Consider the following 17,384-nt stretch of genomic DNA (forward strand, 5'->3'; position numbering starts at 1 on the left):
TCAAGCTCACTACCTGGTGTATCAGAACTGATTGAGCCCTTACTGATACAATATCCAATTCGAAAATCCACTCACTCACTCACTCAAACTCAATCATCGGTTCATACTGCCTGCGTACTTTCTGCCTTAGCGGCAGATACATATGTACATACATACTGCCTGTGTGTTTGAATGGCTATTTTAGTCCTCCCCAACAACAGCAACAACAAAGCAAGATGCATCAGGCAGACAGCATCCGATCATCGGTCAGTAAATGAATGAGTGAGTGAGTGAGTGAGCAAGAAAAGTTATTGAGTGAAAAAAGAAACTGAAAATCAGGTAGCTTCTCAATCAGTTGAGAATTCCAGGAGAAGGAACGTCTCTTTTCAAATTTTATTTCTTTGATTCTCGGAGCAGCGCTGTCGAACACAATCTTCGCCCCGCTGGGAGATAAACCAACCGACAATTTAGGTTTTTCTTTCGCTGTTGAAAACGTTTCAGTGTCTCTCATGAGAATTGAGTGATTTTCGGAACATTGCCTTATGATTTACCGATACCTTATGACTATAGTATCGGCAGCCAGTTTTTGAAAAGGGTCTTTGAAGTGAATGATCTTGGCGTGATCCACGATGCGCAACTCACTTTCAACAGTCAACGCTCTTCAGTTATCAACAAAGCGAATTCTGATGCCCAAATCTACGCGGACACCAACCTGATGCTACAGCCTGCTGCCATCAATGCCCATGAAATCGACACTTCTCCTGTGAATTCCAACTGGACGTCGGGACGCATCACTCGAAGCAATTCGGAAGTTCTCTTCTCTGGCGAAGGGCGCTTAATCGGAATAGCGCACGGCACCCTTTCAAATATACGAATTTCAAATCAAATCAAATCTTTTCTCTGGCCACCAATGACCGTTTGTCCCAACCTTAAGTCGTCCCGTGGGTCGGTCAGGTGGTCATTCGAGCAATGAAAATTTCCAGACAAATAGAAAAATTCGTTTATGTTTCCGGTGTTCAAAAATCTCGATCGTCGAGACGTTAAGCAATATCGTGGTATTACCAGTTTGTTTGCAGGGTCTAAGCTCTTTGAAATAATTGTTGGCCAAGCCCTTTTACGCGCTTCATCGCAGTACATCGCCCCTAACCAGCATGGTTTCATGCCTGGTAGATCGGTGATTACTAACTTCATAGAATACACGTCGCTTCGCCTCAATCAGTTAGAAAATAAAAAAAAACAAGTCGATGCGGTGTATACAGATATCAATGACGCTTTTGACGCGATTGACCATAAGATTTTGCTCGTTAAACTTGCCAAGCTTGGCATTCATGACAACATGATTGCTTTGGCTGAAATACTTTCTCACCGAGCGCTGCATAAGGATCAAGTACGGCACTAGCGTTTCATATCCTTTTACCAATCGATCTGCGCTTATTTGCGCTATTTTTTAACAGTCTCATTACTAGCATAGAAGATCGAACGAAAATTGGTTACGCTGATGACCTTAAAGTATTTCTGCCTGTGGAATGTACTGCTGATTGCAATCGCCTCCAATCTCTGTGATAACTTTTCATCGGAATAAAATACCGATACCTTATGACTATAGTATCGACAGCCAGTTTTTGAAAAGGGTCTTTGAAGTGAATGATCTTGGCCGGATCCTCGATGGGCAGCTCACTTTCAACAGCCAACGCTCTTTAGTTATCAACAAAGCGAATCGTCAGCTCGGCTTCATCACCAAAGTGTCACGTGAATTCAAAGATTTTTTGTGCTTGAAATTACTGTTCTGCGCCCTCGTCAGATCTTTAATTGAGCATGCTGCCGTAGTCTGGTCTCCGTATCAACTAAGTTGGATTTTATGGATTGAACGTGTACAGATGCGGTTTGTCAGATTCGCCTTGCGACACCTGCCTTGGCGTCATCCCGAAGATCTTCCAGCATATTCGGATCGGTGTAAGCTGTTGGGTCCCGAAACCCTCTAATGTCGCCGAAAGACTCAACAGGCTTCTTTCGTTGTTAAGATTATGAATGGAGAAGTTCAATCGCCAAATCGTCTAAGGATGATAAACCGCAGTGCCCCGTCGAGAGCTCTGCGATCTAATTCGTTGCTGTCACATCAAATCCACCGAACATCGTATGGCTACAATGAACTACTCAGTGCAATGATGCGTATGTTTCAGGATGCTGAGCACCTTCATCAGTTCGAAGAATTATCCAGCCGATTTATTCGGAGAATTCATCAGTCCAAATTGTTGTTACTAATTTGATTGTAACTAAACCTATTTATTTAAACATTTATGTTCGATGAATTTAATCTATATATATAAAAAGCAATTTCTGTATGTTTGTTTGTTTGTTTGTTTGTTTGTCCTCTATAGACTCTGCCGTTTTAAGAGCTAGAGGTCTGAAATTTGGCATGGATGCTCATTAGGACCAGGAATGATGAAAAATGTTTTCAGATTTTCGGATGACCCCTTCTGAAGGGGGTCGTCCATACAAGACAAATATTGATTTCGCGATATTGACGTTACTTTTCGTCGGATTGTGTTGAAAATTTGCACATGAATGTTTTGAAAGACGAGTAATTGATTTCAGGGGTAAAATTTTGTGTAAAGGGTCAGCCAAAGGGGTCGTCCATATTAACTGTTCACTGTTTTAGCCATATTGACGTTATTATATATCGTATTCAAATGAAAATTGGTACACGATAGTTTTGAGTGACGTACAATCGATTTAAAGTATCAAATTCAGTGTAAGGGGTCGGCAAAAGATGTCGTCCATATCAATTTTTCAATATCTTAGCGATATTGACGTTTTTAAACATCGGATTGGGATGAAAATTTTCACATAGGAGTTATTAGGGACAATTAATCGATTTTATTTATAAAAATTACAAACAGGGGTCGGCCAAAGGGGTCGTCCATATTAACTATTCACTGTTAATGCGACATTGTCGTTATTATACATCGGATTCAAACGAAAATTAGTACTCGAGAGTTTTGAGGGACGAGCAATGGATTTCAGGTATGAAATTCAGTGTAAGGGGCCGGCAAAGGGGGTCGTCCATATTAACCTTTCAATATTTTAGCAATATCGTCGTTATTTGACATCGGATTGGTATGAAAATTTGTATACTGTAGATTTCGGGGACGGGCAATCGATTTCAGATGTCAAATGTTTTTCCAGGGGTCGAGGAAAGTGGTCGTCCATATTAATTAATTTTTCACTGTTTTTGGCTATATTGACGTTATTGTTCAATGGATTGCTTTGAAAATTTACACACGGGAGCTTTGAAGGAAGGGCAATCGATTTCAGATACCAAAGATTGTATAAGAAGCCACCGAATGAGGTTTAACTTTTTGGTAATACTGATTTCATATTAAGTAGCAGACGATAGAAAAAGTGATCGTCCAATATTTTTGAAAATTATTACTTAACAGCGAATTCGGAAATGCATCCGGAAATGGCAATTGACTTCCATACAAACTTTTCATGACATATTCCAAGTTGAATGCGAAACGGAGTTCGTATGGGATCAGCTAGTAAGTAATAAAGGAGACTTGTTCCTTAATTCAGGGTGTCCTGGCCCTAGGCAAAAATCTAGTAAAATCCGAAGGTTAAAGGTCTGTTAATTATTTTTTGCCATATTAGTACTCATTTCACAGCTTGTAAGTATCAGACAAAGAGAATTCTTAAAGTTAGTTTACTACCCTAAAGTCATTGCATACTTTAAGGCGCAATTTTCTAGTTTTTAGAAAAATACATTATTTTTAGTACTTTTTAACAGATAATTACTGGAGAAACATAAGTTATTGAGCAGAATTTAGTTAATTCACGATAACCAATGATCACGATCCATTCAGAAGAAAAATATATCTTGTTGGACTCCAGGGATCAATTATACCCATAACATACATTTCGGAAAACTTTTTCTTGAAAAAATGCTTTGAAAATATTACATTATGAAGTTCATATTATACTCTGATGATTGACATATTGGAATAAATATTTTTATTATATTTTTTTATGTGAGAAACATTTTAAAGTGATTAAAAAAGATCTTCAAATCCCATTTTGGAAAATTTTTCAAACAGAGCTAAATAACTCGAAAAATAATTTTTTAAAAATTTGTTGAGATCACAGTATTGATGTTTTGTTCTATTTGGAACATTTTTCTAGAGCATTTCATATTTGTAAGACATTCCTGTTTCGAGATATAGCAAAGGAATCAAGTATCCCCAGGGATCAAATATCCTCATTTTCCGCTAAAGTATTACCATCTATAATTTTAAATTTAGAAGTATTTACGAAATACCATAAACTTTTCAAATCGATCAGGAAACTCACCAGCGCATGCGGAAATCCTTCGGCAAACTCCCGGAACGCGTCGCAGATCTGTTCCCGCGATTTGGTCGTTTTGAAATCCTTTGAACTGGTACCGTCGCTCTTCTTAATGCCCTGCAATAAAACAAAGAAATCATTAGTATTTTTTTTTCCTTTTCGACAAGAAATTATCCCGTAATAGCTGTGATAAGGTGTCAATCATAATCTCTTTTTTGCTGGCTTCTTTCCAGTTCGATGGAAACGTTGATGCCGGATTATGTGAGAAGGCGCTAGAAATTGAAACATTCCACGGTGCTTTTATGGAAGATGTTTAAAAGAAAAAATACAGTAACTCTATTTTTTTCAGAAATGGAAAATTTAGCCTTTTCTGAATCATTTTCAGGCAAAATTAAAATATTTGGTCGGTGAGTCTTCATACGTTTTGTTTTTTTGAACATTTGTAGTCCATATTTAGAAATTATTACCTGTAAATTTATTCCAATGCAATGGAATAGTAGCTATTTTCATGGAAAACTTATTTTTTTATTTTTATTGAAATATTTTGTCATTCTGAAACAATAAAAAAACTCGTTTACGGCATTTTTAAAATAAATTTAAAGATAAATATTAGATTTAAACATATCTAAGAAGACCAGTTTTCAATAAAATTTTGTTAAAAGTTAAAGTACTTGCACTGAAATCTGCTTATCTTCCGCTACATAACATCTATTTTAAATTTCTTTTTCTCATATTGAGGGTGAATAAATTTTCTATTAATCATTTGAACTTCACTTTGGCTTAAGTATTGAAGTACTGCTGATGTTTTCATATTCATGATCAACAAAACGATGAAAAACGATTTTTTTCTAGAGAAATTTCTATTTTATCGACAGTTTTGGACCTGATTTAAGCGTTTTATTTTTTTTTTGTTTTTATGAATTTCTATGGTTTATTCAAATCAATGATTTCTATACTTTTTGCATAATTGATATACAATTGTAGAAGTTATGATTGTTTTACTGTAACATAAATGCTTCATTATGGTTCTATTTAATAATAAAGAGACCTTCAGTGTATAGTAGAATAATTAAAATAAGTAAGGGATGAACAAAATATGATGAATTCGACGCGCTGCAGGCTAGTTTACTATCGATAATCTGCAATTCGCTTTTGCCAACAATACTGATAATTTTTGTACATGTAAGATCGACAAAAACATTGAAATGCATTTTTTTTAGAAAAATTCCAAATTTATCACAGTTTTAGACTAGATTCATCCATTAAATAAATTTATTTCCAAAAAACTGTAGAATTTTATTTAAAACAATGAATTTAAGAGATGATTTAAATAATATAGTGGGTTGGAAATCGTGGAAGCTAAGATTATTTAATCTTAACAGTAATGCTAGCTATTCGAATAAAATGGAAGAATCACAGAGTGCAGCAGGGTTACAAAACTTGGGCTAGAAAATAATAAAAATAAAAAGGTTAAAGCAAACTCCAGGCTTATAATGATAATTGTATCAAAAGACAGAAACAAGCAAAATTTAAGCTAGATTGAACTGCTGTAGCGATTTGCATTGAGTCTGAAGTGCGATTGGAATTTTGAGACATTTAACTCAGGAGAAGTATAAAAACGGATTTCTCATCAAAGATGTCATTTAACGTATCGTTTACTTTCCGAAGTTCATTATCGTAATATTTTTTTCAAAGCTTAAATTAAGACAAACGTTTCTACTCGTGAGCGCATTACGATAAGAGTTATCATAAAAAAGTTATAGCGGTTCCTAGTGTCTACTAATTTTCTTAATCATTGAGCTTTTTTTTCAATAAAATTTTCTTCAGTGTTGCCACAATCAAAAAATCTAAAAATTATGGATTCAAATGGATTCATATTATTTCAGATCATTCTAATAATGTCAGATAATTTGACCCTCTCAGACTACTGACAGGATTTGACAGCCAATTTTTCATTTTTTTTAGGATACGAAGATACTTTTTAAGCATTTTTAATGTTAAACAGCTCTGTAACTAGTTTGAAAAAATTTGAAAATTTTTCAAAGTTTTTAATGACATTGTTGAGTTTAATTTAAAGCTATTAAAAGTTTAAACTAAGAAAATTAGCTCCTCTGTAATTATAAAACACTAAAATATATATTTATTTTTTTAAGATTTTCAAAAAAATATTTTGTATGGGGGGTCACCGACAAAATATTTTAATTTTCAGTGAAAATGAACCGGAAGAAGCTCTACTTTCTACCCATGCAAAAATTAGCGTTACTGTATTTTTTTTCTTTAAGTCCTTCTACGAAACACACCGTGATTCACCGATCAATCCATCCGTAAGACGGTGCAATCTTCATCGAGAGACTGATAAGAAAACTTGGAACGGCTTCAATTTCACCGGATAGTTTATTTACAAATCCCATCCACGGGAAGTGTCCACGTCATTGATTCGAGGACTTGCTCCGATTGATAATTATAGCCGGGAGCTTCGTACACGGTTGCATCCATCTCTGGGGGGGTTAGAGGTTATGTTTATAGTGCTGGCGTTTCGAAAAAGGCAGCTAGTTCGTTCGGTTTATTGATAGTTACGGGCATCTTTGCGTTCAGATTCTTCGGCTTGGTGTCTTCCACCAAGCTGGCACGAGTAGCCGGATTTAAGCTGGAAGCTCTCACTCTGTTGTGACTTAGTGATTTTTCAATTGCGCTATTAGTTTCTAGCAACAAGTGATTACAGGTCTTTTTCAAGACCATCACCACCTGTGCGGATCCTGACTGAACTTTGATACTAACTATGAAGGGAAATTTAGTCTAAAACTATGATCTGGGTCTAATGTCCACTCACCTCTATCCGGAAGCCCAGCGTCGAGGTGCTGGAGATCGTCTCGCGCCATACCATGTAGCGAGGTTTCGTAACACCCTTCGCTCGATGTTCCTCCTCCGTCGGGGCGTTCTGATCGATCTGGATCATTTTTTCGTACATATCCTAAAAAAAAGAAACAATCAATAACCAAATTTTGTTCAGAAAGTTGTGAAAAAACCGACTCACCTTTCTCAGCTTCGGCTTCTCTTTGGCTTTGGAGAGTTCCTCCTCCAGGTAAGTCCGCACGCCAATTTTGCAGTCCATCACGCACGGCTGGTAGAAGTCGCTGAGCAGATCTTGCAGCTGGATGTAGGTAGCTAATTTGATTCATTTGAGAGTTAAGGATAATTTACGATCTGTTTGTATTTTTACCGAAGAAAAACCCACTTTCAGAGGTGTTTTTTTACCCCTAAAAGTATGCAACCACGATTGTTCGAAAAACAAATTTTTAGAATGAAAAAAAAATTCTAATTTAACAGTTCAGTCAGAGAAAGCACTAACGATTTGTTTGTCTGTGATATCCCGGTGACGATAATAACAGCCGCAGCTAAAGTTCACGAGGGTAGTGTTTTGTTTTGCGTCGCTCGAAGCCCAAGCGAAATTAGCATATTAATTGGGTTATGACTCTCGCTCTGATATTTTTAGCAGCCGGTAGGTTGGAATACCTGAGTTAAGTTAAGTTTTACGCCGTTTTTTTCCTTCCTTCACTTTCCGCCAACGAGCGGAAAGTAAAATCGATGGAGCCGATTTGCCTATAAAATGATGCGAGCGAGCGACTTTACTTTGTTGGTGAATAATTTTCTCCCTAATTAATCGGTTACATAAAACGGACACAGATAAACACGCAAAGTGATCGCTCAGATTGTTTTGAAAATGAGCGACCGTTAGAGAGATCAATTTCAATTTTAGAAAACATTCCATTTCTTGCCCGAAGAACTTAATCGACTTTAAGACAGAAGGGAAGCCTGTGATGAAACCATCAATTTCATCAGAAAAATAGGTTTATAAACAGGTAAGGACTCAAAGGGCAATGGAATTGCCATCTTAAAAAACTAAAATCATACATACATAACTTACTGAGAAAGTAAATGAACCCATTCGGGCTATAACTTGATAAGTAATTCCCCTAGCTGGGTATGCTAGGGTGATCTTCAAGCAAGCACTGATAAGATCAGTTGAGGTTATTGTAAATCTCAATTCAGCAGTTTGGTGCAGTGCTGCAAATATTTGCGTCATTTATGAAATTGAAATTGAAACATCATCTTGTTCTGTATTTATCTAACCGGTCAGTTGTATTTGCTTTTTCCTAACTCAAACCCGACGATTCCGGAACAACTGGTCTGGAAGTACTTCCCCTACTGGACCCTCTCCTCGATGAGAGGGTTATTCCAAACTTGTTCGCTCCTACAATAACAATCAGTACGGCAACTTATTCCTCCTGAGAGCTCCCATTAGTGGAGAAGTTGCCTCAATCAGAATATCTACGATGGATGTTGATGCTATACTTAGATGTACTGTACTGTGATGGTAATTGCAATATGCAATGCATTGCAATTTGCACATTATTTGTAAATTCCCTGATTGCAGCTGTTGTGTGATGAAATGATAAAGATTGAATCATTCAACTGCTTGAAACAATCTGAACCTAGATCTCAATTTATGAAGACCTGATACAGATTTAAGATCCTGGATTTGATGTGAATTGTAAACATTTTTCAGTGAAATTATTTGAAAAGGATACATTCGCCATCATCGCTGTTTACTTGTCCCTTGTATTCAGGAACATATGGCCGGAGGACGTCCTTCATGAGAACCTGTAAGAAGAAAAAGTTGAATGTACATGAATTTTCAAAATTATAAAAATTATCAAAATTGTCAAAATTGTCAAAATTGTCAAAATTGTCAAAATTATCAAAATTGTCAAAATTGTCAAAATTGTCAAAATTGTCGAATTTGTCAAAACTGTCAAAATTGTCAAAATTGTCAAAATTGTGAAATTGTCAAAATTGTCAACATTGTCGAAACTGTAAAAATTGTCAAAATTGTCAAAATTGTCAAAATTGTCAAAATTGTCAAAATTGTCAAAATTGTCAAAATTGTCAAAATTGTCAAAATTGTCAAAATTGTCAAAATTGTCAAAATTGTCAAAATTGTCAAAATTGTCAAAATTGTCAAAATTGTCAAAATTGTCAAAATTGTCAAAATTGTCAAAATTGTCAAAATTGTCAAAATTGTCAAAATTGTCAAAATTGTCAAAATTGTCAAAATTGTCAAAATTGTCAAAATTGTCAAAATTGTCAAATTGTCAAAATTGCCAACACTGTCAAAAACTATCAAAATTACAAAAATTGTCAAAATTGTCAAAATTGTCAAAATTGTTAAAATTGTCAAAATTGTCAAAATTGTCAAAATTGTCAAAATTGTCAAAACTGTCAAAATTGTAAAAACTGTCAAAATTGTCAAAATTGTCAAAATTGTCAAAATTATCAAAATTGTCAAAATTATCAAAATTGTCAAAATTGCCAAAATTGTCAAAAATTGTCAAAATTGTCAAAATTGTCAAAATTGTCAAAATTGTCAAAATTGTCAAAATTGTCAAAATTGTCAAAATTGTCAAAATTGTCAAAATTGTCAAAATTGTCAAAATTGTCAAATTTGTCAAATTTGTCAAATTTGTCAAATTTGTCAAATTTGTCAAATTTGTCAAAAATGACAAAAATGACAAAAATGACCAAAATGACCAAAATGACCAAAATGACAAAAATGACAAAAATGACAAAAATGACAAAAATGACAAAAATGACAAAAATGACAAAAATGACAAAAATGACAAAAATGACAAAAATGACAAAAATGACAAAAATGACAAAAATGACAAAAATGACAAAAATGACAAAAATGACAAAAATGACCAAAATGACAAAAATGACAAAAATGACAAAAATGACAAAAATGACAAAAATGACAAAAATGACAAAAATGACAAAAATGACAAAAATGACAAAAATGACAAAAATGACAAAAATGACAAAAATGACAAAAATGACAAAAATGACAAAAATGACAAAAATGACAAAAATGACAAAAATGACAAAAATGACAAAAATGACAAAAATGACAAAAATGACAAAAATGACAAAAATGACAAAAATGACAAAAATGACAAAAATGACAAAAATGACAAAAATGACAAAAATGACAAAAATGACAAAAATTACAAAAATGACAAAAATGACAAAAATGACAAAAATGACAAAAATGACAAAAATGTCAAAAATTACAAAAATTACAAAAATGACAAAAATGACAAAAATGACAAAAATGACAAAAATGACAAAAATGACAAAAATGACAAAAATGACAAAAATGACAAAAATGACAAAAATGACAAAAATGACAAAAATGACAAAAATGATAAAAATGACAAAAATGACAAAAATGACAAAAATGACAAAAATGACAAAAATGACAAAAATGACAAAAATGACAAAAATGACAAAAATGACAAAAATGACAAAAATGACAAAAATGACAAAAATGACAAAAATGACAAAAATGACAAAAATGACAAAAATGACAAAAATGACAAAAATGACAAAAATGACAAAAATGACAAAAATGACAAAAATGACAAAAATGACAAAAATGACAAAAATGACAAAAATGACAAAAATGACAAAAATGACAAAAATGACAAAAATGACAAAAATGACAAAAATGACAAAAATGACAAAAATGACAAAAATGACAAAAATGACAAAAATGACAAAAATGACAAAAATGACAAAAATGACAAAAATGACAAAAATGACAAAAATGACAAAAAAGACAAAAATGACAAAAATGACAAAATTGACAAAATTGACAAAATTGACAAAAAATGACAAAAATGACAAAAATGACAAAAATGACAAAAATGACAAAAATGACAAAAATGACAAAAATGACAAAAATGACAAAAATGACAAAAATGACAAAAATGACAAAAATGACAAAAATGACAAAAATGACAAAAATGACAAAAATGACAAAAATGACAAAAATGACAAAAATGACAAAAATGACAAAAATGACAAAAATGACAAAAATGACAAAAATGACAAAAATGACAAAAATGACAAAAATGACAAAAATGACAAAAATGACAAAAATGACAAAAATGACAAAAATGACAAAAATGACAAAAATGACAAAAATGACAAAGATGACAAAGATGACAAAAATGACAAAGATGACAAAAATGACAAAAATGTCAAAAATGTTAAAAATGACAAAAATGACAAAAATGACAAAAATGACAAAAATGACAAAAATGACAAAAATGACAAAAATGACAAAAATGACAAAAATGATAAAAATGACAAAAATGACAAAAATGACAAAAATGACAAAAATGACAAAAATGACAAAAATGACAAAAATGACAAAAATGACAAAAATGACAAAAATGACAAAAATGACAAAAATGACAAAAATGACAAAAATGACAAAAATGACAAAAATGACAAAAATGACAAAAATGACAAAAATGACAAAAATGACAAAAATGACAAAAATGACAAAAATGACAAAAATGACAAAAATGACAAAAATGACAAAAATGACAAAAATGACAAAAATGACAAAAATGACAAAAATGACAAATGACAAATGACAAAAATGACAAAAATGACAAAAATGACAAAAATGACAAAAATGACAAAAATGACAAAAATGACAAAAATGACAAAAATGACAAAAATGACAAAAATGACAAAAATGACAAAAATGACAAAAATGACAAAAATGACAAAAATGACAAAAATGACAAAAATCACAAAAATGACAAAAATGACAAAAATGACAAAAATGACAAAAATGACAAAAATGACAAAAATGACAAAAATGACAAAAATGATAAAAATGACAAAAATGACAAAAATGACAAAAATGACAAAAATGACAAAAATGACAAAAATGACAAAAATGACAAAAATGACAAAAATGACAAAAATGACAAAAATTACAAAAATGACAAAAAAAAAGAACAAAAATTTAAAAAAAGTCAAAAATGACAAAAATTTAAAAAAAATTGAAAAAAATGAAAAAAATAGTTCACCCAACTCACCTTGAAGCACTTTTCCTCCTTGGGGCAGAGCTTCTTGAGGACCGTTCCCGGATCGGGACCGGCTTTGAAGTTGCCCTGGTGCCCCGCTAGCTGAACCCACGGGTAGCGCTGCTTTTTGTACGTCTGGAAGAAGGGCGTCCACTGGACGATATTCCTCAGCTTTCGCCATCCCGAGGGCTGAAAGGAAGAAAAAAAAGGGGTTAGATAATCGTTATAAAGTGATTCATAACATTTTATTCAAACGCTATAAATTGTTAGCTCATTGCCATCTGCAGTTCTTACCCGTCAAACTTTGACAAGTAGATCGGCAATATTTCTGTTATTTAATGATACGCATCGAGAACGATCGTTGAGTAACTTCTATTACAATGCTAGACATTGCGGTGAAATTCAAATCTATCCAACGATGTGTTTCACTGTAACTTAAAACCATTGAATGCGTTGGAATGCAGAAAGTAACTAATAATATTCTTATAAGAGGAAAAACAAATTCTGTAAAAAAATAGTAAAAATAACTAAACTGAAATTTAATAATCAGAAAACAAAAAACCAGTGGAGAAAAATTCACAAAATAAAATTTAATAAAAGATATTTAATTTTTTTGGAAAATGAGTGAAAATGTTTTTGCGTGTAACAGAGAAACATTGCGTCTAACTGGGAAACCAAAATCGATAGGCGGCCCAATCACATGTCAACAACGACATCGCTTGACATGACCGCACATCGCAAAACGTGAACATGAGAAGTGCGCAGCCTACTACTTAGCGACTGGCTGACGTGCTAAATTACTTCAAGCGAATAATCACTCGATGGCGATGAAATTAGTCGCAAAAAATCTACTGATACTTAAAGAATTCTTCAGTATAAATTGAAGAAGTCTAGCTTGTAATTTTTTGTCAAAAATATTCTTGTAGCATTCAAGAACTGCAGAAATACTTTGAGATGAACAAACAATTTGAAAAAAAAATCGAGATGTCTTAAATTGTAAAACACCAGTCATTTGAACAAACAAAACTCTCATTGAGTCATGACGATAGAAAAGAAATCCCTCCAAGCTCATTTGACATGAAACAAACAACAAACGCCAATCGTCAAGGCAACCTGCGATATAGGATTGCGAGATTACATAACATTCGGTATTTCGATCGTGATAATTATCGTGCAATGAGGTGTCAAGATTTGACGTCACGCTATTTTGATTGTAATCGATAGTTTGACACCCTTTCTGGTTTCTGGATGTTTTTCGATGAGCAGGAAGCAAACCTAGAATAAATTTAACCTATTCATCTGAATCTCGTAAAGGTTTGAAACTGCAACTTCTTTAACGAGGTTTGATTATTTTACAAATGGAAGATTTCGAATTCAAACTAAACTAACTTAGTTCAATAAAACTCCCTTAGTTTTTTCTAAAAATTTAAAAATGAAAGTCGAAATATTAAATGTCAGCTGACGTCAACCGTCAGCAACAAATTAAATTTCGAAGCCCGGGTGCTAGTGGGTAGTTTTTTTTCCTCTCTATCCATTTCAAGCATATTTCTAGGTTATATAAAATGTGGGCGATCCCCCATTATTGTTCCAGCGGAGATTGTTGATGGCGCTCCACTCCAGAGACGGGTTTTGTTTTGTTTTTCTAAATTTTATGCAAGAATGGTCACAACGGCATGGTTCATTGACGCGTGGAACTGGTTTTCAAACGTTGATTTTGCATTGGTTTCTAGTATTTTTAGCACCTCCGTAAAGTTAGCAGGTAAATTTAAGATTTTTTGTAGAGTGTTCATCTCGGAAATTCAAAAGACGGATTAAATGTTTGGGCCATGTATTTTGTACAAAAAAAAAAACAGAATATTACGAACTTTTATCCAGAAATCGGTACCCGAAATTCCAAAAAAAAATTTCCTAAATTCAATTTCTTAAATTCTTACAACTAAATTGTCAAAATTGTCAAAATGGTCAAAATGGTCAAAATGGTCAAAATGGTCAAAATGGTCAAAATTGTCAAAATGGTCAAAATTGTCAAAATTGTCAAAATTGTCAAAATTGTCAAAATTGTCAAAATTGTCAAAATTGTCAAAATTGTCAAAATTGGGTCTTCTGAAGGGTCTTCTGAAGGGTCTTCTGAAGGGTCTTCTGAAGGGTCTTCTGAAGGGTCTTCTGAAGGGTCTTCTGAAGGGTCTTCTGAAGGGTCTTCTGAAGGGTCTTCTGAAGGGTCTTCTGAAGGGTCTTCTGAAGGGTCTTCTGAAGGGTCTTCTGAAGGGTCTTCTGAAGGGTCTTCTGAAGGGTCTTCTGAAGGGTCTTCTGAAGGGTCTTCTGAAGGGTCTTCTGAAGGGTCTTCTGAAGGGTCTTCTGAAGGGTCTTCCGAAGGGTCTTCTGAAGGGTCTTCTGAAGGGTCTTCTGAAGGGTCTTCTGAAGGGTCTTCTGAAGGGTCTTCTGAAGGGTCTTCTGAAGGGTCTTCTGAAGGGTCTTCTGAAGGGTCTTCTGAAGGGTCTTCTGAAGGGTCTTCTGAAGGGTCTTCTGAAGGGTCTTCTGAAGGGTCTTCTGAAGGGTCTTCTGAAGGGTCTTCTGAAGGGTCTTCTGAAGGGTCTTCTGAAGGGTCTTCTGAAGGGTCTTCTGAAGGGTCTTCTGAAGGGTCTTCTGAAGGGTCTTCTGAAGGGTCTTCTGAAGGGTCTTCTGAAGGGTCTTCTGAAGGGTCTTCTGAAGGGTCTTCTGAAGGGTCTTCTGAAGGGTCTTCTGAAGGGTCTTCTGAAGGGTCTTCTGAAGGGTCTTCTGAAGGGTCTTCTGAAGGGTCTTCTGAAGGGTCTTCTGAAGGGTCTTCTGAAGGGTCTTCTGAAGGGTCTTCTGAAGGGTCTTCTGAAGGGTCTTCTGAAGGGTCTTCTGAAGGGTCTTCTGAAGGGTCTTCTGAAGGGTCTTCTGAAGGGTCTTCTGAAGGGTCTTCTGAAGGGTCTTCTGAAGGGTCTTCTGAAGGGTCTTCTGAAGGGTCTTCTGAAGGGTCTTCTGAAGGGTCTTCTGAAGGGTCTTCTGAAGGGTCTTCTGAAGGGTCTTCTGAAGGGTCTTCTGAAGGGTCTTCTGAAGGGTCTTCTGAAGGGTCTTCTGAAGGGTCTTCTGAAGGGTCTTCTGAAGGGTCTTCTGAAGGGTCTTCTGAAGGGTCTTCTGAAGGGTCTTCTGAAGGGTCTTCTGAAGGGTCTTCTGAAGGGTCTTCTGAAGGGTCTTCTGAAGGGTCTTCTGAAGGGTCTTCTGAAGGGTCTTCTGAAGGGTCTTCTGAAGGGTCTTCTGAAGGGTCTTCTGAAGGGTCTTCTGAAGGGTCTTCTGAAGGGTCTTCTGAAGGGTCTTCTGAAGGGTCTTCTGAAGGGTCTTCTGAAGGGTCTTCTGAAGGGTCTTCTGAAGAGTCTTCTGAAGGGTCTTCTGAAGGGTCTTCTGAAGGGTCTTCTGAAGGGTCTTCTGAAGGGTCTTCTGAAGGGTCTTCTGAAGGGTCTTCTGAAGGGTCTTCTGAAGGGTCTTCTGAAGGGTCTTCTGAAGGGTCTTCTGAAGGGTCTTCTGAAGGGTCTTCTGAAGGGTCTTCTGAAGGGTCTTCTGAAGGGTCTTCTGAAGGGTCTTCTGAAGGGTCTTCTGAAGGGTCTTCTGAAGGGTCTTCTGAAGGGTCTTCTGAAGGGTCTTCTGAAGGGTCTTCTGAAGGGTCTTCTGAAGGGTCTTCTGAAGGGTCTTCTGAAGGGTCTTCTGAAGGGTCTTCTGAAGGGTCTTCTGAAGGGTCTTCTGAAGGGTCTTCTGAAGGGTCTTCTGAAGGGTCTTCTTTTGCACACTTTTGTATAATTCCGCTTTACAGTTGCTGCTGTAGAAATGGAGGAAACTTACCTTCGGTCCCTGCTCGCTTCGCAAATCGGGCACATCCGAGTCCCACTCGGAGCTCAAATCATCGCTGGAGGCATCCCCATAGTCCCAGGGCATCGGCACCTCCAGTAGCGACATCTGATACTGCTCGTAGCCGGGACACAAACTCCCGCCACCGGAACCACTACCGGCAGCAGCGTTCCTCGGCGAGGGCGATCGGTTGTGGACCGAATGGAACCGATGCCGGAAGGGCGACGCCGATGTTGAGGTGGACGGCGAGGTTGAACTTGAGGGACCATTTTGAAAAGTTCTGGTGCTTCCGTAAGCTGGTGGAAGCATCCGAGATTGATGATGCTGATAGGGATGATGATGGCTCGTCGTGTGGTACGGATGATGATGCTGAACTCTGGTGGATGAGTTGGGCGTTTGCTGTTCCGTTTGCGTCAGAATGAGGTCTTCTTTTGAGTTTTTCCTTAGGGCGCCGCTGCTACGGCGCTGTTCATTGCTAAACTTTCGGCCGGTGGATTTTTTCCTTAACTTTTGACGTTCTTCCAACGTTGGAAGGGGAGGAGTCGAAGTTCCACTTCCGGCGCCACTTCGCACGTGGCCACTATCTTCGCCGCTGTCCGACATGTTTTGCAGCCGTTCCTGCTCCTCCGGATTCAAATCGGGAAAGTGTAGCAACTTGACGGTGACCTTATCTCCGCTATCGGTGAAGTACACCTCCTTAGCACTGATCTTGTCAAAATCCTCGTAAATCCGAACCGTCGGCAGCGTACAAATAGGCATTCTTCGGTAGGTTTTCTCACTCACAATTTATCACTTTTTTTCTCTACACGATCACCGCCTACTGATTTTGTCGTTCATCCGTCAACTTCTAAAGCCTCAATGACAATTATACACACTTTTCAGACCATCACTAACTCATGAATGAGGCGGCACGAATGAGTGTTTTTGTTCTGTATTTGTTTTCTCTCGTTCTCGTCGATCTGTTGCAATCACTGAAAATTTGTCGAATCATTAAGATAATTACCAATCAGCCAGTCAGCCAGCAAATATTTCACCGATTGACGAGTGGCCTTGCATTTCCGAGAATCGTTCTGCCCGCTGCTACCTACGTCTTCTTCTAGTAAAAAGTTGAACCACGTGTGATTCCACCAAACTATATACTAACGTTCTGAATCAATGAGTCGTGTGACGTCAAAAGCGAATTTCTTTTGCGCCGGATGTTTTGAGGTTTCCGGAGTGATTGGTGAAGGGGATTTCGTGAGTTTTTTTTGTTCTAAC

At 35.9% G+C, this 17,384-nt stretch overlaps 1 protein-coding gene across 4 annotated transcripts in view; it reads right to left on the reverse strand.

The window, feature by feature from the left end:
• The window catches only part of LOC129754407 (inositol-trisphosphate 3-kinase A-like), a 152,820-nt gene that overhangs the window by 7,928 nt on the left and 127,508 nt on the right, over positions 1-17,384 (reverse strand). For 2 of the 4 annotated variants that reach the window (XM_055750467.1, XM_055750468.1), the window contains exons 2-7: positions 16,122-17,098; positions 12,276-12,452; positions 8,910-8,982; positions 7,355-7,485; positions 7,151-7,291; positions 4,327-4,437 (exon numbers count right to left, since the gene is read on the reverse strand). In XM_055750467.1, the coding sequence (XP_055606442.1) occupies positions 4,327-4,437; positions 7,151-7,291; positions 7,355-7,485; positions 8,910-8,982; positions 12,276-12,452; positions 16,122-16,886 (1,398 nt within the window). In that variant the 5' untranslated portion in view covers positions 16,887-17,098. The remainder of the gene's footprint in view (positions 1-4,326; positions 4,438-7,150; positions 7,292-7,354; positions 7,486-8,909; positions 8,983-12,275; positions 12,453-16,121; positions 17,099-17,384) is intronic. The other 2 variants (XM_055750469.1, XM_055750470.1) reach the window with 2 other exon arrangements.

The sequence above is a fragment of the Uranotaenia lowii genome, chromosome 3, assembly GCF_029784155.1.
Source record: "Uranotaenia lowii strain MFRU-FL chromosome 3, ASM2978415v1, whole genome shotgun sequence".
Lineage (NCBI taxonomy): Eukaryota > Metazoa > Arthropoda > Insecta > Diptera > Culicidae > Uranotaenia > Uranotaenia lowii.